The sequence below is a fragment of the Littorina saxatilis genome, linkage group LG13 (assembly GCF_037325665.1).
Source record: "Littorina saxatilis isolate snail1 linkage group LG13, US_GU_Lsax_2.0, whole genome shotgun sequence".
Taxonomy (NCBI): Eukaryota; Metazoa; Mollusca; class Gastropoda; order Littorinimorpha; family Littorinidae; genus Littorina; species Littorina saxatilis.
The window spans coordinates 34152789-34180366 of NC_090257.1; the positions used below are offsets into that span (position 1 = coordinate 34152789).

At 43.9% G+C, this 27578-nt stretch overlaps 1 protein-coding gene across 1 annotated transcript in view; it reads left to right on the forward strand.

The window, feature by feature from the left end:
- The first annotated feature begins 6925 nt into the window (after positions 1–6925).
- The window catches only part of LOC138945587 (calmodulin-like), a 35307-nt gene continuing 14654 nt past the window's right edge, over positions 6926–27578 (forward strand). Inside the window, exons 1-3 of the mRNA XM_070317038.1 lie at positions 6926–7065; positions 16783–16960; positions 20661–20688. Coding sequence (XP_070173139.1) covers positions 7037–7065; positions 16783–16960; positions 20661–20688 — 235 coding nt within the window. The 5' untranslated portion in view covers positions 6926–7036. The remainder of the gene's footprint in view (positions 7066–16782; positions 16961–20660; positions 20689–27578) is intronic.

A 27578-nucleotide genomic window follows, 5' to 3' on the forward strand; every position in this document is an offset into this window, starting at 1 on the left:
AAGCTGAAACCGTGATACCGTTTGCCGAAGATTGAGACCATGTTTTTGTACCTCCTCTGGTTCATGCCCAAACACTAAGCTAAAAGTCGTTGTAGCTGTCGTTGGCGTCTTTCATTGGTCCGCATGATCGAGAGACGTCAGCCCATATGTGACCATCCACCACGAAATGAGTCGCATGTCACCTTTGCATGATTTTCATATTTTTACATTTTCCTAAAGAGTTTTTTATGCTCTATCCAGTGGTGAAAACCGTTTTAGAAAAGAGCAAAAACTTTGTTTGGGTTATAAGCCTGTGACTAAGGTGACCCTCACACTGTTACCAGACACTCCCCGGACTTATATTAAGCCTAGCGCAGAACCGCGCGAGGTGACATGCGACTCATTTCGTGGTGGAGGGTCACATATAATAAGATGATAAGGCACAGAGAAATGTTGTTTCGAGTTGACGTCATTTAGATACGTGCACTAGTGAAATGCAAATGGCTGACTTGATAGTACTGCGAGGGTGTTAATGTTCCGTTTTATTCCTGATTTTCTATTCCGGGAGAAGTTCAAAATTTAATTCCAGGTCTGACTCTATCTTTCAAAACTTTCATCACTGTATGTTCAGGTTTAGGGCTTGAAAGATTATCAGATTTAGCTGTATGTTTCATATATATCTAATAAACAAAGGGAAGTGGGCGCTCTAAATGAATACCCCATAGTTAATAGAGTAAGTGAGAGTTATACGGAACCAGTCTCCTGGCACCTTGAATAACAAGCATCGAAATGAACAGGCGACTTTCATTCTTATCTCTTTTCTGTATGTTTCAGAACTTTCAGCAATGTTTTAGGGCTTCTAGGGTTTTCAGTTTCAGGTTTGGACATTATCATACATGATGTATCGTTATCCCCCTTGTGGTGGTATCAATGTCTGGAGGAGGATGACAGCGACATTGATGTGTGGCCTGCATCTTTCTTTACGACTTGTTTGAATTCTGGGCCTTGTTTTTCATGTCATGAATTTTTCGATCAGTGAATGTTTGTCCAGATTGCTGGGGATGTCAACGCAAGCTTTGAAGAAGACATCATTTCTTTATGCTGCTGCAGCTGGGGCTAGCAAAGTAAATCATGACAAATCGTGGCTACTGTTTACCGTTGCCCTAATGATGTTTGCTGAGACAGTATGGAATTTTTTGTCTTGCACAGAATGGGCCACCCTGAGTGACACGAACTGCTCTCTGCAGACAGCTCAACTGACAGATTTGCGCGAATAAAATTTCTTCTGAAAGTTTCACTTCGCTTGGCATTTGCATTTCCTTTCCCCCTACGTCATTTCCCTTGCTCTTTGTTCTATTTCTGCGAGAGAGAGAGAGAGAGAGAGAGAGAGAGAGAGAGAGAAAGAGACAGAGAGAGGGGGGAGAGGGGGGAAGAGGGGAGAGAGAGAGAGAGGGGAGAGAGAGAGGAGAGAGAGGAGAGAGAGCAGAGGGGGGGTGCAAAGCCAGGAAGTGGCCATAAACAGACAATCGCTTTAGATCAGTGATCCTTCTTGTGATCACTATTTCTGCACTGTTGTCGAGCGGGGGGGGGGGGGGGGGGCGGGTGTTCGACGAGGGGGGGGGGGGGGGGGCAGGGGCCAATTGTCCAAGAGGCAATTAGCCTGGAATCGGACCGAACAGGAAAAACAATTATTGTGCAAAAAACCGTAGAAACGTTAGTCCACGGAATAGACATTGTTCAGAAAAAACTCTGTCAAGTTTGTATTGGTTCTGGAAGAGTTGCGTTCCCTTGTTTTCCTTTGCTTTTCCAGGAAAACACTGAGTCACGCTACACGTGACATTGTAGGCCAATCACTAGCGAACGGGCGTGTTTGTTGATGATTGGTGGTGGCTTTTAGCGGACTGTGTATATAAAGAAGGATAAGGCGCTTGTAACTTAAGATTTGTTACACAATTTCGATGTCTATACTTTAATAATGTATAAGTGATGTGTGGTGCCGGTGTATTTGGTCAAATATTTCTTCACAGGATGAATCCTGGTTCTCGCGGAACCTGATCACTCTCTATGTCTAATGATTTGTGTACATTGATGACATTACATTTGTCCGGAAATTAAACTGATCCAACGAAATATCACCTAGTATGGATGGTCAGTTTACTTTACAATATATCATTTCCCGTAGTCTAATATTTTTCCTGGTGAAACTCCGGACAGTTCCTTCGACAGCTTGACTAAATGTTGTAATTTCGCCTTACGCGACTTGTTTTTGAATTTGGCTCAAAAGGTACGGAATATAAAGAAACTGCGCACAAAGTTGCAGAGTTGCCAAAAAAATGACGTTCATTCGATTAAAATAAAAAACCCGAAAGAGATAGACTGTCAACGTTACAAATTTAAGAGTAAACAAGTCGCGTAAGGCGAAATTACAACATTTAGTCAAGCTGTCGAACTAACAGAATGAAACTGAACTCACTGCATTTTTACAGCAAGAGCGTATACTCGTAGCATCGTCAGTCCACCGCTCGATGCACAGGCAGTGAAATTGACAAGAAGAGCGGGGCAGTAGTTGCGCTGAGAAGGATAGCACGCTTTTCTTTATCTCTATTCTTTTTAACTTTCTGAGCGTGTTTTTAATCCAAACATAATTATCACATGTATATGTTTTTGGAATCAGGAACCGACAAGGAATAAGATGAAATTGTTTTTTAATCGATTTCGGAAATTTTATTTTAATAATAATTTTTATATTTTTAATTTTCAGAGCTTGTTTTTACTCCGAATATAACATATTTATATGTTTTTGGAATCAGAAAATGATGAAGAATAAGATAAACGTAAATTTTGATCGTTTTATTAAAAAAATTTTTTTTTTTACAATTTTCAGATTTTTAATGACCACCAAAGTCATTAATTAATTTTTAAGCCATCAAACTGAAATGCAATACCGAAGTCCGGCCTTTGTCGAAGATTGCTTGGCCAAAATTTCAATCAATTTGATTGAAAAATGAGGGTGTGACAGTGCCGCCTCAACTTTTACAAAAAGCCGGATATGACGTCATCAAAGACATTTATCGAAAAAAAGAAAAAAACGTCCGGGGATATCATTCCCAGGAACTCTCATGTCAAATTTCATAAAGATCGGTCCAGCAGTTTAGTCTGAATCGCTCTACACACACACACACACGCACACACACACACACACACACACACACACACACACACACACACGCACACACACACACACATACACCACGACCCTCGTCTCGATTCCCCCTCTATGTTAAAACATTTAGTCAAAACTTGACTAAATGTAAAAAAACAACACAAAAAGTTAAATACTGGAACGTTGAATCAATGATAAAACGAAACATTGAGTAGAATATCGATCTATTGATCTTTGAAGTAGATGAACAAGCCACACAACAGACACAAACCGGTACTAATGAAAAGGGTGAACACTTCGCTTCGGATGTTGTCATTGCTCCTCCAAAAATGACAGGAAGAAGTCTTTTGACTTTCACAAGGACGTTAGGTATACGTACATTGATTTGACTGGGTAAAATCTAAAAGACTAAAAAAGATAAAAATCAATAAAAAGTTCAAGTACCAACAGTATTGAGTGCGAAGCTGGAAAGTGTGTCGTGCGACTTAGTGTTTTTTTGTACAGCGTCACATTCAGTTTTTTCACAGGAACGCAAACACAGTGGCAAACTCACGTCATTAGCACGTACTTCACGGCGTCAATCGACACAGGAAAAGAATGGTGCGCTACCAATAACTTGACCTACAACAGGCCTGTTGTCCTTACACTGGTTGTTTCCTCTCTTTGTCTGGCGGTCTGCGATGGACCGTATCCTAATCTGGCCGACAAAAAAAAGACCCCAAAAAAGAAACATAGGACGTGAAAATAGTATTTTTCAAACAGAGGCGGAAACATCGACACTTTTGAATGTGTGACTGAAAGTATAGTAGAGTATATTTATCTTCCTTTGTTCTTCTTCTGCGTTCATTTGCTGAAACTCCCACGTACACTCGTGTTTTTACACGTGTGGGAATTTACGTGTATGACCGGTTTTTTTCCCGCCAGATCTCAATGTTAAGTTGCTAATCGTATTGGTACTTGCATGACTCATGAAAACCAGGATAAGTTTCCTTGAAATGAAGTTCCCGTGTCCGTTTCAGGCGAAATACCTGGGATTGTTGCATACAAATCGCGCTCATGCGCGCGCGTATCTGTAAAACATACGGCATGCTGAGGAAAAGAAAGATGCCCTGATACATTGTCAACAATAATGCATGAGCTCGAGCCTTCTTTGCATAAGAGGACACGGCAAATCCATTCAAGCTAGAATGACGGTCACATTCTATCCATGCACATATCTCCATGCCTCGTTGCGCCTCCCTTGCATTGTGATGCATTCCTTTCTGTTTGTGTCAAACCTTCCTCTTCATTGCACACCCCACCCCGAGAAAAAAGAAAGATTGAAAGGGTGACAGTGTTTTCAAACAAATGAAAAACAAGTTGCGTGAAGCGATATTAACCCTTTTAGTTGATATGTAGGCCTTGAACTAAAAGATTCACACTAGAAGCCAGTCATCACCGAGACTACATGTAGCAAGGCATGGCATTACGCCCGGCTTTCCAACGTTTTTACATTTAGCCAATTTTTGAAAAACGGTTTTCAGATAGACTGAGAATCAAGAGGGTGATGGTGGTGGTAATGGTGGTAGTGGTGGGGGTGATTGTGTGGTTTGTTTGTGCGTGCGTGCGTTCGTGCGTGCGTGCGTGTGTGTGTGTGTGTGTGTGTGTGTGTGTGTGTGTGTGTGTGTGTGTGTGTGTGTGTGTGTGTGTGTGTGTAGAGCGATTCCTAGAAAACAACTGGACAGATCTTAATGAAACCCTGCTGTGCGTCTGTCTGCGAGTGTATGAGTCCGAGTGTCTTGGTCCTTGTCGATTTGTGTTTTGTATAATGTTCACTATGTATTGTATATTTTGTAAGCGCCAAGGGCTATATTTAGATTAGGCGCACAAATGTTCATAATAATAATAATAATACAGAGTCTTCCAGATAATATCCCACATGTCTTCGATGACGTCATATCCAGCTTTTATTAAAAATTCAAGCGGCACCTTAACGACCTTATTTTTCAATCAAATTGATTGGCATTTTGGTCAAGCAATCTTTGACTCAATCCGGACTATTGGATTGCATTTTGGTCAAGCAATCTTTGACTCAATCCGGACTATTGGATTGCATTTTGGTCAAGCAATCTTTGACTCAATCCGGACTATTGGATTGCATTTTGGTCAAGCAATCTTTGACTCAATCCGGACTATTGGATTGCATTTTGGTCAAGCAATCTTTGACTCAATCCGGACTATTGGATTGCATTTTGGTCAAGCAATCTTTGACTCAATCCGGACTATTGGATTGCATTTTGGTCAAGCAATCTTTGACTCAATCCGGACTATTGGATTGCATTTCAGCTTGGAAGCTTACAAATAAGTAGTAAAAGTGTTCATTAGTATTCCACAAAATTATAATTAAAAATAAAATGTCAGTAATGGATCTCTCTCTCTCTCGTATTTCGTGTTTTCATTTTCTCCAGTTGATTAGCCTACCTCCGAGGAAGGAAGGAAGGAAGACAGTGTCACTTTTTATTGATCCCTTGATAGCAGTGTCTGGTTCCTTCTAAAGGTACATTGCATTTTCTTTTCTTGTGTGTGTGTGTGTGTGTTTGCGTGTGTGTGTGTGTGTGTGTGTGTGTGTGTGTGTGTGTGTGTGTGTGTGTGTGTGTGTGTGTGTGTGTGTGTGTGTGTGTGTGTGTGTGTGTGTGTTTGATTGTGTGCGCGCACGCACGAGCGCGCTCGCCATAAAGTTCAATAAAGAAAGATAACAAAGCAAATAGAGTAAACGAATGACTGAGAGACAGTAAACGAATGACTGAGAGACAGTAAACGAATGACTGAGAGACAGTAAACGAATGACTGAGAGACAGTAAACGAATGACTGAGAGACAGTAAACAAATGACTGAGAGACAGTAAACGAATGACTGAGAGACAGTACACGAATGACTGAGAGACAGTAAACAAATGACTGAGAGACAGTAAACGAATGACTGAGAGACAGTAAACGAATGACTGAGAGATAGTAAACGAATGACTGAGAGACAGTAAACGAATGACTGAGAGACAGTAAACGAATGACTGAGAGACAGTAAACGAATGACTGAGAGACAGTAAACAAATGACTGAGAGACAGTAAACAAATGACTGAGAGACAGTAAACGAATGACTGAGAGACAGTAAACAAATGACTGAGAGACAGTAAACAAATGACTGAGAGACAGTAAACAAATGACTGAGAGACAGTAAACGAATGACTGAGAGACAGTAAACAAATGACTGAGAGACAGTAAACGAATGACTGAGAGACAGTAAACAAATGACTGAGAGACAGTAAACAAATGACTGAGAGACAGTAAACAAATGACTGAGAGACAGTAAACGAATGACTGGGAGACAGTAAACAAATGACTGAGAGACAGTAAATGAATGACTGAGAGACAGTAAACAAATTGCGTACAGTTATAGAAATCTGTAAGAATATTAAAAAAAATCAGAAAAATAGAAAGGTATGTTGTTGGAACGTTTAAAAATTGACAAAACAAAATGTTACGTTCACAGATATATTGATCTTTTTAGTCTCAGACAAACACAAAATTTATCTTGACAAAATGTGCAGCCGTTTGCAGGGAAGACATAAGCGAATGAATTTTTTTCTGAATTTTGAAACTTTGGCAGTCTATTTGTTTTTGTAAGAGTATATGTTTTTGTGAAACTATCAGTACTTCACCCTATTCCAGGAAGGAAGTTGTGCCTTTAAATTAATTAACTCCTACTGCTGCCAGCACCTGTCCAGGAATTCCATGATTAATTTACACGCGCGTTGTGGTAGAATGGTGTATGACAAAATGTTGCAGGCAGAAACAGATGTTTTTCCTTATTTATAAGCGCAGATATCGCTTGCATATAACTGATGAGGGTGTTGCATAATGTATGTGTGCACCTACAAACGTTACTGGTATGTTCTTTCTTTGTTCCTTTAATCTTCTTCTTGTTTATGAGATCGTTATCATTGTCGACGGTGTATTGTTTCTGTCTTTCTTTCTTTCTCTCTTTCTTTCTTTCCTTCTTTCTTTTTCTTTTTTTCTTTCTTTCTTCCATTCATTCTTTCTTTCGTTATTTCTTTCTTTCTTTGCATGTTTGTTTGTTTCAAGGTGGGGGGAGAGGGGGGGTCCTTATTAGCTCGTAATATCTTTCTTTCCGAAGGAAATAGAACAATTATTCTTTATGGTCTTGTTTGAAAATTACCTTTTTGGTTATTTCTCTTTCAAATCATTCGGTTTTTACAAAGTTTAATTTGTTTGCTTCCTTCTTTCTTTCTTTCTTTCTTTCTTTCTTTCTTTCTTTCTGTCTTTCTTTCTTTCTTCCTTTCTTTCTTTCTTTCTGTCTTTCTTCCTTTCTTTCTTTCTTTCTTTCTTTCTTTCTTTCTTTCTTTCTTTCCTTCTTCCTTTCTTTTTGTCTTTCCTTCTTTCTTTGTTTTTTTCTTTATCTCTTTGATCTTCGTTTCTGTTTGTTTTCGGTTGGACTAAGTTTAGGGGCGAGGAATCTTTTTGCATCCAAGGTGTGAGTTTGCACTAAACTTTTGCGATTACGAAAATAAACTACGATTTGGCGAGGGTGACTGAAGAAAACCTGTAAGTGATTCAGTTCGCATGGTTTTAATGTTGAATCTTGAATAATGTTATTTATTTCAGATCATAGAAATAGTCATCCTGAAGACTCACATGAAAAACTTTGCCATGTTAATAGGAAATGTTGATTTGAGATCTGCTTGTTATGTATTGTGACAGGGGAGGCTACTGCTCCTTTCACAGCAGACTCTGCACCCGAGTTGTTGGGCTTTAAAAGTCAACACCAGTGGATTGTAGAGTTCTGTTTGTGATGGGGTCTGGTGGTTTCCGATTGTCTGCATGTTCATGGAAACCTTCGGGTTTGCATAACAGTTTTTATAGGGCTAAGAAATTAGCCCTAACATTTTCAATCCTGTTTGATTGCACTTCGCTTCCCGAGGTGATCGTAGTGTTTCGGCACACGGTTACATATTATTATAGATACACTGAAAGGAGACTGATTTTAGAAGCAATGTGGCGTTGAAACCGTTGTCTCCTGGCAGCGTTTCCAATTGCATAAAGAAAAGAAATCTCACAATAAAATAGCAAGGCTATGGGCAGCACGGCCATATTTTGTTTCTTATAAAACAAATGCGCCTGCACGATTCATAATTGATGAACAGATGCTCTTTTGTGTTGAAGCCTAAAGATTGTTAATCAAGTGCTTGTTGTTGTTCTCACATAGAAAGATTTCGTCACATCCATGCCTCGTAACACTCAATTTCGAGAGATGATGTTATTTCTTCGTAGTGTAAGATTTGGAAAACTAAAAAGTTTTGTGTGCGACACTGCTTGAGACATAACAGTAACAGTGACCAAGGCGTCACGACTTTAAAATACGATCTCGATTGGAGGGGTGGGGGGGGGGGGGGGGGGGGGGGGGCTTTCTTTTTCTGTCAGCCACGTTTTGGTTCTCAGGCTTCTTAGTGCATCGTCCAGCAATAATTGTGGGGTCAACCCGGAGGGCTTGGACCAGAGATTTTATTTTTCTGAAAGTTTGTTGTATTTACTGCCGATGTTTTGCTATTTCGATGTTAAAGTCTCAGAAATATGTGGTAGCCAGTCCAACCACTTCCGGCTGACCCATGCGATTCTTAGATGACTATCTCTCAGGCTCGAGGGACAATCCTCTAGTCGCGACAGAAGTAATCTTTATAACAAGCGCACGTGATACTTTGGAGCGACCATTACATTTTGTCCATCCTTACCCTCTTACGTTCTGGTGTGAAATCGTGACAAGTCGAACAAAATAAACGTAACGTCTGTCAGGCTTTTCTACCAGAACACAAAATTGGAGCGACCATTGGATTTAGTCCATCGATCCTTACCCTCTTAGTACTTTCTGTCGTCAAATCGTGACATGCCGAACGCTACTAGCGTCAGGCTTTTCTACCAGAACCCAAAATTGGAGCGACTATTGCATTTAGTCCATCCTTACCCTCTTAGTACTTTCTGTCGTCATATATGACGAACACTACTAGTGTCAGGCTTTTTACTATCAGAACCCAAAATTGGAGCTTCCATTGCATTTGGTCATTCCTTACCCTCTTACTTTCTGTCGCGAAATCGTGACATGTCGAACAATAGTAAACGGAACTTGTGTCTGGCTTTTCTAACAAAACACAAAAACCAGCCACCAATGGAAAGTCAAGAATCATTACAGTGTTATTGTTTCTCACTCTTTGATGTTCCTTCAAAATGTCTTTCCCATCAGCAATCGATTTAGCGCAGGGCCTACTTAACGTTTTCCACTTTACAACGGCTGACTTTCGCGGCGAATAGACGAATTCTGAAATTAACTCTGTCGGGTTTAAATGGTTTGAGAAAGAGTGAATGCCCTTGCTTTTAATCGGACAAACATTGGAGGGGCCAATCACTAGCGAGGGGTGTGTCGGAAACACGTGAACAGGAGCAAGTGTACATTTATTTCTCAGAGAAAAAGCAAGGATATTCACTCTTTCACAACCCAAACTAACCCGACTGGGTTATTTTCAAAAACCATTTATTTCTTCCTACGGAAATGGTATGAACTCTCTTGGAGTGTAGCAAGCAAGAAAGCAAGGACGTAATAAACAGTAGTAGCACTCCACTAAGGTCTGCAGAGTACAATTAATTAGTAACATCTCTTTGTCTCCGCAAGCGCGAAAATCATCCTCCTGCAACGTCAAATAATTCTCCACATGTCAGTTTCGACCTGTGTGTTTTGATTAAGTTACAAAAAAGATAAACCCATAGAAATTGAAAAATCATAATGTCGTTTTCCTGCCATCAACACATACAATCGAACATAAATACACTACTAGGATCAACGTATTAAATGATCATGTAAACAAAGAGCAACATGTATACTATATATATAAAAGAAACATTTCCATGTTTATGTAAAATGAAAATGGACATTAAAGTGTCAAACTGTCAAGTTATGTTTCACTGCAATCTTCGGTCATGTTCAGTCCCATGAGCGTGACAGTTTTAAGAAGCACGAGAGCGAAAACGAATATAATTATGATATTGCGACATTCGCCGTGGGGCTCTTTTCGGGTGTTAATCTAACTGTTTTTCCTCTTGATTTGTGAAAAATTACGTGTATACCGTGCTCAAACTGTGAAAGCTGGAAACAAGTGTGTGTGTGTGTGTGTGTGTGTGTGTGTGTCTGTCTGTGTCTGTGTCTGTGTCTGTGCGCGCGTGTGTGTGTGTGTGTGTGTGTCTGTCTGTCTGTCTGTCTGTCTGTCTGTTTGTCTGTCTGTCTGTCTGTCTGTTCCTGTGTGTGTTTGTGCGTGCGCACTTGCTAGCGTGCGTGCGTGTTTGAGAGCGTGCGTGGAAGTGGTTGGGTGTGTTTGCGTGTTTCGTGCGTGCGTGCGTGCGTGCGTGCGTGTTTGAGAGCGTACGTGGGAGTGGTTGGGTGTGTGTGCGTGTTTCGTAAGGGCGTGCGTAAGTGCGCGAGCGTTTATGCGAGTGTTACAAGAGACTGGGTGACTAATCCTAAATATTTCAAGTTCTTTCCAAGCTAGGGGTTCAGCGGTGGCCATTACGTTCTCTTTTCTTTGGATGGCTTTTAAAACCACTTAGGCTTGGCAAACCACACACGCACACGTTCACACACGCACACACACACACACACACACACACACACACATATACACACACACACACACTTTCGTAGGAAGGATTTTTAAACCTTAAGGTAAAAGCTCAAGAGCCATCCCACGGCCATTCCACAGGCTTTTCCATTCCCGTTGGGTTCTAAGTTTTAGGTTTCTGATAACAAACAAACAAAATCAATACAAACTTTGCTCTGGTTAGAAAGAGTACCCTATCATCAACCCCTCAATTCTTCACTCTTGAACTTGAACTAGTTGAAGTCATGTTCCCGAGTTTTAAGCTGTATGAAGTTAAAAAGGCATGGAAAATTTCGAAATATGGCTTTAAAAATGAACAACTCAACAGCAAAAATATAATGCGTATCGGGAGGGGGAATTTGGGTCCTGTCCACGTAAGCACGGCCGGACAAATAAAGAGCGTGGCGAAATGAAAGAATCTGATTGTGAGAGAAAGAATCAAGTGCAGACAATTGACCACTTCCGCTTGTCCGGCTTCTGGTCAGCTCCCTGAAAGACGTTGTTTACTGACTCAATTTCCTGGCCACACGGGCCCGCCATGGCCAGACGCACAAACAGCTGAGTCGATGTGAGATTAACGTGGAAGACCTATTTGAGGCTCGGTGGAAAACAGATTTCGAATTCTGTGCACAAATAGCGTGACAGACTGACAACAAACTTACCGCTAGCAAGCTTGAAACGAAACAATGCTGAAGACTAGGTAATCTAAATGCTGGTCATGTTGCCGACTTCCAACCAACATTCGCCAAACTTCTTTAAAATGTTGTCAGTACAAAATCGCTGGAAAGTTGTTGCCGGGTAAACAGTTTAATTGTTTCGGTGATTTCCAGCGGTCTTCCCTCATTCACGAGAAGTAAAATAAAGCGAAGCAATGGAAGAGCACTCACACAGGCAGCTAATTATAGCGTCCAAATAGAAAGTGCGCCACAATAAGTCGCTTCAAAATCAGTTAAAAACTGAACAGTTTCAACAGTGCTTGACCCGGTCGCGATATAACCTTGAACGGTTGAAAACGACGTTAAACACCCAAAAAAGAAAAAGAAAGAACAGTGCTTGACTGGGGTTTCAAATCGACTAAGAGTTGGCCTAAAGTCGGTTGAAACTAATCGCATTCTTCAAATTATGACCATCTTCTCTCCGATTTTGTCCAGTCCACTTCTAATAGACTTTTCGCTGACAAATGTCGGTTAAAAATCGGATGAAAATCGACTATTTGATCAACCCTATACAGAAAGAGACCAAAGGGAGACGAAATACAGAAGCATTGAAGAAGGCGAGTGGGAGCAAAGGAGAGAGACAGATAGAGACAGAATGCGAGAGAAACAGACAGACAGACAGACAGACAGACAGACAGACAGACAGAGAAAGAGGCGGAGACCAATACAGAGAGGAGAGGGGGGGTCGAGAGAGAGACAGAGAGAGGAAGAGAGAGAGAGAGAGAGAGACAGAGAGAGATAGAGAGAGGAAGAGAGAGACAGAGAGAGACAGAGAGAGGAAGAGAGAGAGAGAGAGAGATAGAGAGACAGAGAGAGAGAGATAGAGAGACAGAGAGAGGAAGAGAGAGAGAGAGATAGAGAGAGGAAGAGAGAGAGAGATAGACAGAGAGAGGAAGAGACAGAGAGAGAGACAGGGGCGGACCTAGTTGTGGATAAGGGGGGGGTTCCAAAGCGGAGCAGGGGTCCAGGTGGGGTCCATGGGCAAAGCCCTGGTGGGGGGTCTGGGGGGCAAAGCCCCCCAGATGCTGAAGGAATTTTATTTTTTTAGGTCAATCGGAGGCCTCTCGTGGAAGATAACAAGGTAAAGAAACAAACGGATGGGGGGTGGGGGGGGGGGGGGGGTTCCGGGCACCCAGGAACCCCCCCCTAGGTCCGCCCCTGAGAGAGATAGAGAGAGACAGAGAGAGGAAGAGAGAGAGATAGATAGAGAGAGAGGAAGAGAGAGAGAGAGATAGACAGAGAGAGGAAGAGAGAGAGAGGAAGAGAGAGAGAGACAGAGAGACAGAGAGAGGAAGAGAGAGAGAGATAGAGAGAGGAAGAGAGAGAGAGATAGAGAGAGGAAGAGAGAGAGAGAGAGAGAGGAAGAGAGACAGAGAGAGGAAGAGAGAGAGAGAGAGAGAGGAAGAGAGACATAGACAGAGACAGAGAGGGAGAGAGAGACAGAGAGACAGAGAGAGGAAGAGAGAGAGAGATAGAGAGAGGAAGAGAGAGAGAGAGAGATGGAGAGAGAGAGAGACAGAGAGGGAGAGAGAGACAGAGAGACAGAGAGACAGAGAGAGGAAGAGAGAGAGAGACAGAGAGAGGAAGAGAGAGAGACAGAGACATAGACAGAGACAGAGAGGGAGAGAGGGACAGGAAGAGGATATTACAAAGCAATAATGTTGATCAGTGTTCGTAATCCAATAAACGCATGAGTTTACTCTCGGGCCAATCATTCATCTTACACGATAACAAAATCAGTTGTTATTGTTGTTTTTTAAACCGGTGAAGCAAAGTTTAGAGAAAAAGACATTACACGCTAAAGTGGCGAGAGTAAAAGCAAAATGGGGTACGTGACATGAATTGCTCTCCAGTATTTCCCCTCTGGGCGGCGTAAAAAAGACAACGGAGAGAAAGTGGGAACATGGATGGACGAAGCAAAAGAAATGAAAAACAAAAAATAAAATAAAAGAAGTAATAAAAGGGAGTAGAAAAAAAGTAAAAGAAAAAGAACGGAAAAAGAAATTGAAGAAACGACGAGCAAAAGAAAAAAAACGAAAAACGAGAAAAAGTAGAAGAAAAAAACAGAGAAATTCAAACGGATGCAGAAAAAAAGTCGGGCCCTAGTCGCATTTGTTGCAATTTTTTTCGACACAGTAGCCTGATTTGCGATGAATAGTGATTGTGTTTGTATGCACAAAAATCCTCCCATCCTCCCACTGTCTCCGGCGCGACAAGCAACAAAGAATTGCAAACTTTAAATATTGCCGATAAGCACGACACCTTTCCTTCTTTTTTTTATATTTAGTCAAGTTTTGACTAAATATTTTAACATCGAGGGGGAATCGAAACGAGGGTCGTGGTGTATGTGCGTGTGTGTGTCTGTGTGTCTGTGTGTGTGTGTGTGTGTGTAGAGCGATTCAGACTAAACTACTGGACCGATCTTTATGAAATTTGACATGAGAGTTCCTGGGTATGAAATCCCCGAACGTTTTTTTTCATTTTTTTGATAAATGTCTTTGATGACGTCATATCCGGCTTTTCGTGAAAGTTGAGGCGGCACTGTCACGCCCTCATTTTTCAACCAAATTGGTTGAAATTTTGGTCAAGTAATCTTCGACGAAGCCCGGGGTTCGGTATTGCATTTCAGCTTGGTGGCTTAAAAATTAATTAATGACTTTGGTCATTAAAAATCGGAAAATTGTAAAAAAAAATAAAAATTTATAAAACGATCCAAATTTACGTTTATCTTATTCTCCATCATTTGCTGATTCCAAAAACATATAAATATGTTATATTCGGATTAAAAACAAGCTCTGAAAATTAAATATATAAAAATTATTATCAAATTTTTTTTTTTCGAAATCAATTTAAAAACACTTTCATCTTATTCCTTGTCGGTTCCTGATTCCAAAAACATATACATATGATATGTTTGGATTAAAAACACGCTCAGAAAGTTAAAACGAAGAGAGGTACAGAAAAGCGTGCTATCCTTCTCAGCGCAAGTACTACCTCGCTCTTAATTTCTTGTCAATTTCACTGGCTTTGCCGTGCGCGGTGGACTGACGATGCTACGGTCTTGCTGCGTTGCATTGCGTTCAGTTTCATTCTGTGAGTTCGACAGCTACTTGACTAAATATTGTATTTTCGCCTTACGCGACTTGTTTTTTGTTTTTAGGTAAGCATAGTAACAAGGGGAGAGGCGCTCTGGGTCGCTTACTGCATTTGCCACTCGGGTTTGGCAGATCCTTGACTGTCCCTCCACTCGGGTTTGGCAGATCCTTGACTGTCCCTCCGCAAAAACAAACAGGCCGCGTAAGGGGAAATAACAACATTTAGTCAAGCTGTCGAACGCACTGCATTTTTCACCAAAACCGCATACTCGTAGTTTCGTCAGTCCACCGCTCGTGGCAAATTCATTAATTATTTTTAAGCCACCAAGCTGAAATGCAATACCAAAGTCCGGCCTTCGTCGAAGATTGCTTGGCCAAAATTTCAATCAATTTGATTGAAAAATGAGGGTGTGACAGTGCCGCCTCAACTTTTACAAAAAGCCGGATATGACGTCATCAAAGGTATTTATAAAAAAAATTAAAAAAACGTCCAGGGATATCATTCCCAGAAACTCTCATGTCAAATTTCATAAAGATCGGTCCAGTAGTTTAGTCTGAATCGCTCTACACACACACACAGACACACACACACACACAGACACACATACACCACGACCCTCGTCTCGATTCCCCCTCTATGTTAAAACATTAAGTCAAAACTTGACTAAATGTAAAAAGCAGAAATAAAACAAAAACAACAGCAACAATTAAAGCTTTTTTTTTTCTTTAAAAAAAACCCCACCCATCCGAATGGGCAGATGTTATCATACTCCTCTTTGTAGCAACAGTACCCAATATTGACGGACTGTGTGATGATATCTTCTGCTATGGTCTGTTGAGACAGTGATATCAAAATCAAGACCGGAGGTCGAGATTTTGATATCACTGTCGAAACAGACCAATAGCAGAAGATATCATCACACAGTCAGTCAATGTTAGATATATTGCTAATTCTCTGGACATGTATTTACTGTAAAGAAATTACAAAAGTATTTCTCAGTTTTGGCTGTTCCATATCCCTCCCTCTGATTATTATTTCTTTTTGTTCACTCTTTTCTTGTACTTTTCAGTATTTCCAAATGTCTTTTCTTTCAAAAAGTCTTTAGTCACTTGCTCAACTAAATTCTGGGATCATTACATTTTCATATATATTTGTTTGTTTTTAAATTTAGGTGTTTTTGTTTTTGAAGTGGGGAAGCAATAAAGAGGTCGTCGATATCAAAACTGATATCGACGGAAATGTCGTCGATATCACTTTTACAATGAGCTCAGTTTTGCCCAATTGACCAATGGAAATCCACGTAACATATGAAATAGCAATATTAACAGTTGTACATCTTCTGGGATACTTGCTCACACTAGCGCCGGTGTAACACGAGAAAATTACTCCCACGAGATTTTTTCTCCGGAGTAAAAATTTCGTACGAAAATGTTACTCCCTATACGAAAAATCTACTCCCCCATAACACGAGAAAATTACTTCCAACGACAGGTGTGTTCCGAGTCAACATTTCGGTCGAAAATGTTACTCCCCTGACGAATAAATAACGAATAAATTCTTCCACCCTAACACGAGCAATTTACTGCTCGTACGAAAGGTGTACTCGGAGTAAGAATTTTGTACGAAATTTTTACTCCGGAGTAAATTTTTCGTGGAGTAAAAATGTCGTGTTACACCGGAACATGAGCACGGCTGTTAATATGCTAGTATATTGCTATTCTGATAGACACGTGGAGGAGTTCGGGGGTTGTGATTGGATAGTCTCACACAGCCCTATTTTGATCATCGGTCCATATTGATCCACAGATAATTTACCGCAGTCACCATTTGTGAAATCACTGAAAAACCCTTTCTGTTACCTGGGCTGGGGTACACGAGAAAGTTGCCACCCAAACGGGAGCCACCCGCAGTGTTGGTTTGGTTTAAAATGAGATTTCAGCGCGTTCAGCAGGGTTACACCCTGGATACATGCGCTTTATAAATATTTAGCATTATTATTGATATTTGTTGTGATTTCAACCAATCCGACCCTGCGCATGTTCTCTCCTGTTTGGGTGGCACCCACTTTTGGTTCGTGCACCTCAGTCCTGGGACCCATTACGTAATATTCAAACCCCCTCTTTTCTGTGGGCAGGACGATGCAGGTGATGTGTCAAGTACTCGTGGCGCTGGTGTGCGCCCTGGGCGTGTCGCCCGTGCTGGCTGTCCCCTATGGCGGCAACAAGGCGCTGGGCCGCCTGGAGTTGGAGCCCTATGAGCACGGCGCTATGCTGCACAGGACACGGCGGCAGGCTTTCCCTGGTGCCGGAATGGTAAGTGTGGGGGGAGGGTGTGGATTTTGGGCAGGGGGGGTGAGGGTTTGGGGGGTCTGTGCGTGTCTGTCTGTAAGTCTGTATGTTTGTATGTATGTCTGTGTGTGCATGCCAGTGATCCTGGCAGAATTAATCAAAACAAGTAAACAAAGCCATTGTCGTAGTACTGTAGTCGGCACACAGTCCGAATTAACCCCGTGGAAGTGACGTCACATTATTCTTATTCTTCTTCGTGCATGGGCAGAAACTCCCACGTTCACTCATGTTTTTGCACGAGTGGGGTTTTACGTGTATGGCCGTTTTTACCCCGCTATTCAGGCAGCCATACGCCGCTTTCGGGGGAACGTCACATACTGAAAGAAAAGCGACTGTTTAAGACTCATTCAGTAGGTCGTGAACCTCCCTCGGGGGCTAAATCGGAGCATTGCCCTGAAGTGTAAGGTGGGCGCGGTCATCTTAACATGTCCATCATGCAGTACACAAATACCACGAGATGCTTCGCGCTGACTCCACAGCGTGTTAACACTTCATGATCATGTCCTAAATAGTCTCTTGAACTGGGGACAAAAATGGAAAATAAGCCTAGCATTCGCACAAAAGAAGTGAATGGAAGGCAAGAAAGACGGTATGCAGAGTTGCCGGGATGGGCTGTTAGATTTGGCTGAGAGGAAAGGAGACACATGCGAGAGGTTGATTGATTGGTTGGTTGGTTGGTTATGCAATTGCAAAGACATGCTTGAAAGGGAACACAAAGAGAGGTACAGAGACAGTGAGAGAGAGAGTGAGAGGCAGCGAGAAACAGTGCGAGAGAGAGAGAGAGAGATCAAATCAAATCAAATCAAATCAAATTTCATTTTAAGAGGGTTGTGGCACAAGCAATATAAACGAGCTTCTTTTTAACCAGCCCTCGCCGAGAGAGGGACTACTCTAATCTTATATACATACTAGCAGTTAAGCCCGGCTTCGCCCGGGAGTAAGCGGAGCCCTGTAGCAATTTAAGACGCTCGCTATCCCATTATCATTAGCTTTACCTCCTTTGTTTGGATACAAAAAAAGAGTTATCTCCCTTACCTTCTAGAAATTTCCGGAACTGTCCAGTTAATTTTTCTTTCTTCATTTCTTCCCCTCATAGGAGCAATAGCGAGTCTCTAATATCACTGGCATGATGTGCTTGCTACAGGTGAACAGTAGGCACTGAACTGGTCTTGCACCATATAGGCTGTATTCAATAAATAGGAGGTCCATAATCTGAGAAAGGAAACAATGAATCAAGAAACTAAAACCCAGGTGCACATCTGCGGCACCTAGGGAGTGTACGTGCACACTATCTTGTTCCTGCCTCTTGCCATCTCAGAGGTATGGCGACCACAGACAAAAAAGAGTTATCTCCCTTACCTTCTAGAAATTTCCGGAACTGTCCAGTTAATTTTTCATTCTTCATTTCTTCCCCTCATAGGAGCAATTATAGCGAGTCTCTAATATCACTGGCATGATGTGCTTGCTACAGGTGAACAGTAGGCACTGAACTGGTCTTGCACCATATAGGCTGTATTCAATAAATGGGAGGTCCATAATCTGAGAAAGGAAACAATGAATCAAGAAACTAAAACCCAGGTGCCCATCTGCGGCACCTAGGGAGTGTACGTGCACACTATCTTGTTCCTGCCTCTTGCCATCTCAGAGGTATGGCGACCACAGACAAAAAAGAGTTATCTCCCTTACCTTCTAGAAACTTCCGGAACTGTCCAGTTAATTTTTCATTCTTCATTTCTTCCCCTCATAGGAGCAATAGCAAGTCTCTAATATCACTGGCATGATGTGCTTGCTACAGGTGAACAGTTATCTCCCTTACCTTCTAGAAATTTCCGGAACTGTCCAGTTAATTTTTCATTCTTCATTTCTTCCCCTCATAGGAACAATAGCAAGTCTCTAATATCACTGGCATGATGTGCTTGCTACAGGTGAACAGTAGGCACTGAACTGGTCTTGCACCATATAGGCTGTATTCAATAAATAGGAGGTCCATAATCTGAGAAAGGAAACAATGAATCAAGAAACTAAAACCCAGGTGCACATCTGCGGCACCTAGGGAGTGTACGTGCACACTATCTTGTTCCTGCCTCTTGCCATCTCAGAGGTATGGCGACCACAGACAAAAAAGAGTTATCTCCCTTACCTTCTAGAAATTTCCGGAACTGTCCAGTTAATTTTTCATTCTTCATTTCTTCCCCTCATAGGAGCAATAGCAAGTCTCTAATATCACTGGCATGATGTGCTTGCTACAGGTGAACAGTAGGCACTGAACTGGTCTTGCACCATATAGGCTGTATTCAATAAATGGGAGGTCCATAATCTGAGAAAGGAAACAATGAATCAAGAAACTAAAACCCAGGTGCACATCTGCGGCACCTAGGGAGTGTACGTGCACACTATCTTGTTCCTGCCTCTTGCCATCTCAGAGGTATGGCGACCACAGACAGACAGACAGACAGACAGACACACAGACAGACACTCTCTTGTATTATATGTATAGATAGATAGATATATACAAACGTAAAACAATTACAAAAGATAAACATCTTTGAGAAAGAGAGAGAGAGAGAGAGAGAGAGAGAGAGAGAGAGAGAGAGAGAGAGAGAGAGAGAGAAAGAGAAAGAGAGAGAGAGAAAGAGCGGGTAAGAGAGAGAGAGAGAGAGAGAGTGAGAGAGAAGAGAAAGAGAGAGAGAAAGAGAGCGTAAGAGAGAGAGAGAGAGAGAGAGAGAGAGAGAGAGAGAGAGAGAACTCTGAACTCTGAACTCTGAACATTTATTGAATAAACACAAGGCTCATTTCAATGGGGAAATGGGGGGAGGGAAATTCAGCGTAGTACATGTGTCCACAGTGGAGCCGAATAAAAACAACAATAAAACAGTGAAAAACAAAACAACAGAACAGACAGACAAACATGCCACACGTGAGATACCGTGTTTTTAGGATTGAATGGTGATCATCTTAACTAATGTATTGAGATCTTTTCTTGAACACTTTATACAGAAAGTTCGACACATCCATGACATTCTTATCATCATCCGCACTCATAATTACTGCCACATCGTCATTGGCTGCAAAAACAGAAAGCTCACGTCTGAACTCGTCATATGCAGTACAGTTCAATAAAACATGTTCTTCGTCTTCGTTTTCAGTCTTGCATACTGGACATAATAACTGTTGAGGGGTTACACCGCGTTTGTACCTCATCCTGTGACAGTTTATAGGTGATATACCAAATCTGAATTGGACATAAGCAATTTTAAAGCAACGTAACTGGCTACAATCCACATAATTCTCAATCTTAAACGATCTTTTAAACTTGGCATAGAACACGTATCTCTCTCTCGTCTGGATATCATTATCCCAATCTGCTTTAAAGCGATTAATGAGTCTTTCTCTTAGTGTTCTAAAAAATTACCAATGTCACCAACGCTTTGTTGCTGCCATGCTTCATTACAGCCATTCTCACATAGAATGTTCTTTTAATAGAAAGACCAAGATTTTTTACCAGAGTCACACAGAGCACATGACATAAGATACGCTTTACGAGGAAGAGAGAGAGAGAGAGAGAGAGAGAGAGAGGGGGGGCATATAGGCAGAGATACAGAACGACAGAAAAGTTGTACTTTGCGGAACGATGTTGACACATTTATTGTTTCTATTTCAACAGCCCTGTCTGACTGTCACGTTCCTCACAGGTATGTATTCTTACCCTCCTCGTCATTATCATCCCCATCAGAACCGTCACCATCATCATCGTCGTTGTCAGCGTCCTCCTCCTCCTCAGTCCTCTCATCATTCGTCGTCGTAGTTATCGTCGTCGTAGTCGTTGTCATCACCATCATCATCATTATCATCATCATCACCATCACCATCATCATCATCATCGTCGTCGTCGTCGTCGTCGTCGTCACTTCCTAATCACTTCATTATCACCTCATCATGTTATACCAAAAGCTGTTTATGCGGGGGTGCACCCAAGGGAAAAGCGGCGAGGGATGAAATAGGGCATGAAAGTTGATATTAAAGTATCAGACTCGACTTGGGCGCCTGCAGGAATCAGAAGTGACAAAAACAAAACTTGTCCTTTCCCCTCCCTCATCCCAACCCCTATCCAGGGATTGTCCAGAAAACAGATACAAGTCTCTGCCCAAAGACGACCCCCACCCCCGCCAACACCCGCACCACCTCCTCACAACCCTGACCCTAACCAGACTCTTCCGAGAAGACATAGGTGTGTCTCTACGGTCTCTGCCCAAAATCCATCCCCCCCTCCCCACCCCGCCCCATCCCACTCTACCCACCTTCCCCTTCCATCCCAACCCCCTCCCATCTCCTTCCCCCACCCCTCTCCGCTTCCTCCTCCTCCTTCCCCTTTCTTTCTCCTCCTCCTCCTCCTCCTTCTCCTCCTTCCCCTTTCTTCCTCTTCCTCCTCCTCCTCCTCCTCCTCCTCCTTCCCCTTTCTTCCTCTTCCTCCTCCTCCTCCTCATCCTCATCCTCATCCTTTTATCTTCTTATCTCCCTCCTTCTCCCTTCCTGCATCTCTTCCTTCTTGCTAAAAAAACAAAAAACAAGTCTGGTTCCATGACTTCTTCTAGCCGGCCATGCGGACTGAGCCAGAATGAAGACTCATCAGCAAAGGGCATCAGAGTGGCTAGAGGTAGCGGCGCTGCTATAATCCCGTCAAAAAGAGGCAATTACCTCTGTCTGTGGCGGGCAAAAAGCTGGAGGGACGACTGAGGAAATGACGCTCCATTATCAGCCTGTCCGCTATGGTGGCCCGACGTTCCTCACACACGCTAACCTGCTAAAGGTTTTTAAAGGGGTCCATTTTAACCTCGTCATCTCGGATTTGCTTCCTCGTTTATAGTATATAGTACCCTGAAAGCCCGTTTCGTCTTCGGCTCTCTGCCAGTCATTTTCCTCCCTCGTTTCCTGTCTGGGGCTGCGTAGTAGCTAGTAAGTCTGGCGGAAATACCAAAACCAGCAGCGTTTTTCTGAGGCTCTACTTTGTCTTTTGTATGATTCGTTTACTGTACGTTGTTATAGGGTGCAATTAGGTCACTTCAGAACAAGGTCGAGGTCATTTGGTTGTCTCCTGTGACGGTTCCCGTCTGTTGATGAAAACCAATAAACGAGACAAATCAGAATGATCTACCTACTTCTACCCCACATAACCCCATTCCCACCCTCCGACCCACCTCTCGGCCACCTCCCTTTCGCCCCCTCCCCCCTCTTTCTTGACTTTTCCTCTTCCTTGTTCCCCTCACCCCTCCCCTCCTCTCCTTTCTTTTTCCTCCTCTCCTCTTCATCGTTCCCCTCCTCCCCGTTCTCCTGCATCCCATTTCCTCTGCTCCTTCCCCCCTTCCCGTCCTCTCCGTTCTCCTGCATCCCATTTCCTCTGCTCCTTTCCCCCTTCCCCTCCTCCCCGTTCTCCTGCATCCCATTTCCTCTGCTCCTTCCCCCCTTCCCCTACTCTCCGTTCTCCTGCATCCCATTTCCTCTGCTCCTTCCCCCCTTCCCCTCCTCCCCGTTCTCCTGCATCCCATTTCCTCTGCTCCTTCCCCCCTTCCCCTCCTCCCCGTTCTCCTGCATCCCATTTCCTCTGCTCCTTCCCCCCTTCCCCTACTCCCCGTTCTCCTGCATCCCATTTCCTCTGCTCCTTCCCCCTTTCCCCTCCTCCCCGTTCTCCTGCATCCCATTTCCTCTGCTCCTTCCCCCCTTCCCCTACTCCCCGTTCTCCTGCATCCCATTTCCTCTGCTCCTTTCCCCCTTCCCCTCCTCCCCGTTCTCCTGCATCCCATTTCCTCTGCTCCTTCCCCCCCTTCCCCTACTGCCCGTTCTCCTGCATCCCATTTCCTCTGCTCCTTCCCCCCTTTCCCTCCTCCCCGTTCTCCTGCATCCCATTTCCTCTGCTCCTTCCCCCCTTCCCCTACTCCCCGTTCTCCTGCATCCCATTTCCTCTGCTCCTTTCCCCCTTCCCCTCCTCTCCGTTCTCCTGCATCCCATTTCCTCTGCTCCTTCCCCCCTTCCCGTCCTCTCCGTTCTCCTGCATCCCATTTCCTCTGCTCCTTTCCCCCTTCCCCTACTCTCCGTTCTCCTGCATCCCATTTCCTCTGCTCCTTTCCCCCTTCCCCTACTCCCCGTCCTCCTGCATCCCATTTCCTCTGCTCCTTTCCCCCTTCCCCTACTCCCCGTTCTCCTGCATCCCATTTCCTCTGCTCCTTCCCCCCTTCCCCTACTCCCCGTTCTCCTGCATCCCATTTCCTCTGCTCCTTTCCCCCTTCCCCTCCTCCCCGTTCTCCTGCATCCCATTTCCTCTGCTCCTTCCCCCCTTCCCGTCCTCTCCGTTCTCCTGCATCCCATTTCCTCTGCTCCTTTCCCCCTTCCCCTACTCCCCGTCCTCCTGCATCCCATTTCCTCTGCTCCTTTCCCCCTTCCCCTACTCCCCGTTCTCCTGCATCCCATTTCCTCTGCTCCTTTCCCCCTTCCCCTACTCCCCGTTCTCCTGCATCCCATTTCCTCTGCTCCTTCCCCCCTTCCCCTACTCCCCGTTCTCCTGCATCCCATTTCCTTTGCTCCTTCCCCCCTTCCCCTCCTCCCCGTTCTCCTGCATCCCATTTCCTCTGCTCCTTTCCCCCTTCCCCTACTCCCCGTTCTCCTGCATCCCATTTCCTCTGCTCCTTTCCCCCTTCCCCTACTACCCGTTCTCCTGCATCCCATTTCCTCTGCTCCTTCCCCCCTTCCCCTACTCCCCGTTCTCCTGCATCCCATTTCCTCTGCTCCTTCCCCCCTTCCCGTCCTCTCCGTTCTCCTGCATCCCATTTCCTCTGCTCCTTTCCCCCTTCCCCTCCTCCCCGTTCTCCTGCATCCCATTTCCTCTGCTCCTTCCCCCCTTCCCGTCCTCTCCGTTCTCCTGCATCCCATTTCCTCTGCTCCTTTCCCCCTTCCCCTCCTCCCCGTTCTCCTGCATCCCATTTCCTCTGCTCCTTCCCCCCTTCCCCTACTCCCCGTTCTCCTGCATCCCATTTCCTCTGCTCCTTTCCCCCTTCCCCTCCTCCCCGTTCTCCTGCATCCCATTTCCTCTGCTCCTTCCCCCCTTCCCGTCCTCTCCGTTCTCCTGCATCCCATTTCCTCTGCTCCTTTCCCCCTTCCCCTCCTCCCCGTTCTCCTGCATCCCATTTCCTCTGCTCCTTCCCCCCTTCCCGTCCTCTCCGTTCTCCTGCATCCCATTTCCTCTGCTCCTTTCCCCCTTCCCCTCCTCCCCGTTCTCCTGCATCCCATTTCCTCTGCTCCTTCCCCCCTTCCCGTCCTCTCCGTTCTCCTGCATCCCATTTCCTCTGCTCCTTTCCCCCTTCCCCTCCTCCCCGTTCTCCTGCATCCCATTTCCTCTGCTCCTTCCCCCCTTCCCGTCCTCTCCGTTCTCCTGCATCCCATTTCCTCTGCTTCTTCCCCCCTTCCCCTACTCCCCGTTCTCCTGCTTCCCATTTCCTCTGCTCCTTCCCCCCTTCCCCTACTCCCCGTTCTCCTGCATCCCATTTCCTCTGCTCCTTTCCCCCTTCCCCTACTCCCCGTTCTCCTGCATCCCATTTCCTCTGCTCCATCCCCCCTTCCCCTACTCCCCGTTCTCCTGCATCCCATTTCCTCTGCTCCTTCCCCCCTTCCCGTCCTCTCCGTTCTCCTGCATCCCATTTCCTCTGCTCCTTTCCCCCTTCCCCTACTGCCCGTTCTCCTGCATCCCATTTCCTCTGCTCCTTTCCCCCTTCCCCTACTGCCCGTCCTCCTGCTTCCCATTTCCTCTGCTCCTTCCCCCCTTCTCCTACTCCCCGTTCTCCTGCATCCCATTTCCTCTGCTCCCTCCCCCCTTCCCCTCCTCCCCGTCCTCCTGCATCCCATTTCCTCTGCTCCTTTCCCCCTTCCGCTCCTCTTTTTCTTCTTCTCCTTCTCTCCTCCTTTATTTATCCTTCATCATTCTTTCCTCTTACCATCTTTTTCTGCTCTTCCACAACTCCTCTATCCCTCCCACTACTTCTCATTCTCTCCTCCGTACTTCCTTTACTGCTCCTTTACTGCTCCTTTACTGCTTCCTTACTGCTCCTTTCTCAACTCCCCTCCCCCCTCTCCGCCTCCTCTACTCCTTCCCCCTTTGCATCCTCTCTCATCTACCTACTCCTCCTCTTCCTCTTCTTCCTGCTCCTCTTTTTCTTCTCTTCTCTTCCTTCCTGCTCCTTTCCTTCATCCTCACCTCATTCCCTCTTCCTCCTCCTCCTCCTCCTCCTCCTCCTCCTCTCTTCTTCTCCTCCTCCTCTCTTCCCCTTGTTTCTCTCCACTTCTTTTTCCTCCCCCTGCTCTTACTATTCCTTTTCTCTTCTTTTCTCCCTCCTTCTCCTTTCCTTCTTCTCCTCCATCCTCTCCTCATTCCCTCCTCCTCCTTCTTCTCCTCCTCCTCCTTCTCCTCCTCCTCCTCCTCTCTTCTTCTCCTCCTCCTCCTCTCTTCCCCTTGTTTCTCTCCACTTCTTTTTCCTCCCCCTGCTCTTACTACTCCTTATCTCTTCTTTTCTCCCTCCTTCTCCTTTCCTTCTTCTCCTCCATCCTCTCCTCATTCCCTCCTCCTCCTTCTTCTCCTCCTCCTACTCATCCTCCACCTCCTCTCTTCTTCTCCTCATCTACTCCTAATCCCATTCTTCCTCTGCACTTGTTCTTTTTCCTCCCCCCTTCTCCTCTTCGCCATCATCATTCGCTTACCACTGGTTAACAATAGCTACTGCTCAATGCCCAAGAGAACAGAAGTAATTCTTCGTGATCAGCGAAAATAATAACATCATCAATCTGTGTTCAGCGAGACAAAAAGGCATTGTGAATTTTATGGCTGGAGAAGTTATAGCCAGGGGTCGTTCGTTTTGTCTTGTTGATGTAGCTATTAAAGGTGGAAGAAAACGAACAAAAGCCGTCAAGGGAGCAAATTGCACAGGTTTTTGTTGCATTGTATAAAACGCACCATTATACACACTCACACACACACACACACACACACACACACACACACACACACACACACACACACACACACACACACACACATCTCATATATATCTGAATAAGAAAAGCCAAACAAAGAATTTCAGGTGGCCGCCCAAATGTTTGACAGTGAGGCGTGCAATTCTGCAATTCGTGCATCAATTGCTAAGCAACACAATACAATACCATGGTTATTTAATTTACAAAGCAAAAAGCAAACATCTTAAAGATAAATTTGACATTCAAGCTAAGATCTACTTTCGTTTTAATACATCAACAAATATATCGTTTTACATATTTATAACCTATTCCGAAATAGGTGTGTACTTCTACCACAACAACAACAGCCCTCCGTTTCTTCTCAGCTTAAAGTCCCAGTATGTTACAAAACGATTTAAATCTTCGTATGAAAAAAGCAGTTCTAACCTTTTGGAACACACTTGCAATAGCATTGTATAGCATTAAATGAAACAGTTCATTTGCATTGCTATTTAGCTCGCGTAAACCACACACCAGATTTCGTGGTTTATCTAACCCCTGAGCCATCGTGAACCCGTGTGATCCACTTTCCTTTTTTTCACAATTTAGTCGTCAGTTTGTGATTTCAATGCGACTGGCTGTATCTGCAATAGCACGTTATTGTGTACCTCTGATTCTAAAACGCAACAAACGGCTGCGAGTCACACGAACTTGTCGGCGGAGCCTGGCTTTAAAGAAAGCGAGCGCACATATGCAGAAAAATCGTCTGCTTTGAGACACGACCTTTCGTGACCCTGCTTTCGGCCTATCTTTTTTTAAACTTTCAACACTTCGAATTGTACTGATCTTGTCTTGATGAAAAAATAAATCTTTTATGATTTAAGAATGTTTGTGTTACAAGCTGTCAATCATTATTTAGATTTTAAAAGTTAGTTCTAGCGCCAAAACGAGGCGCCTGATTGTGGAACAGACGGTCCACAAAAATAAATTCTTTGAAAATGTCTCACTCTTGACGGAAAACAGCCAGGATGTTCCCGTTCGGTGAGCGTTCAAATGGAAGGGTGTTTGTACTGTGTTTAAAAGCCTGACAGTATCTGTGGTGCTTTACGGAAGGCTTACTGTGCCTTTAAGCTCACAGAAGGACTAATTCGGGTGGAAGAAAAGACAAAATCTGTATCAGCGGAAAAGCAGTCCCTTGTGAGTCATTTTACAATCACAGAGAAACTCGCTGCAACCCAATCCGCGTGGGTAGAATAGAAAATACAAGACCTCCCTAGCATTATCCGCGAAGCTTGATCCACATCTTAATAAATAAAATAAAAATTATCTTGGGAAAGCTTTTCCAATTGAAACCCCCTGAGGAAGCAAACATTTTTACGCAGGCACCGAAACCGTTGAAAAATGTCTGATAAAATTGTCAAAACAAAAAAGGAAAATTCACGTAAAGCTTTAACTCCCGTCTTCATGAAACATTGAAACCTAAACCTGTTTTAAGATTTCTTTCAATCGACGAATAGTTTTATGGACGGTGGACTGTTTTTACTTCATGTATTAATTTGCAAGCTTCTTTCTTGGCTTAATAAGGTCAATA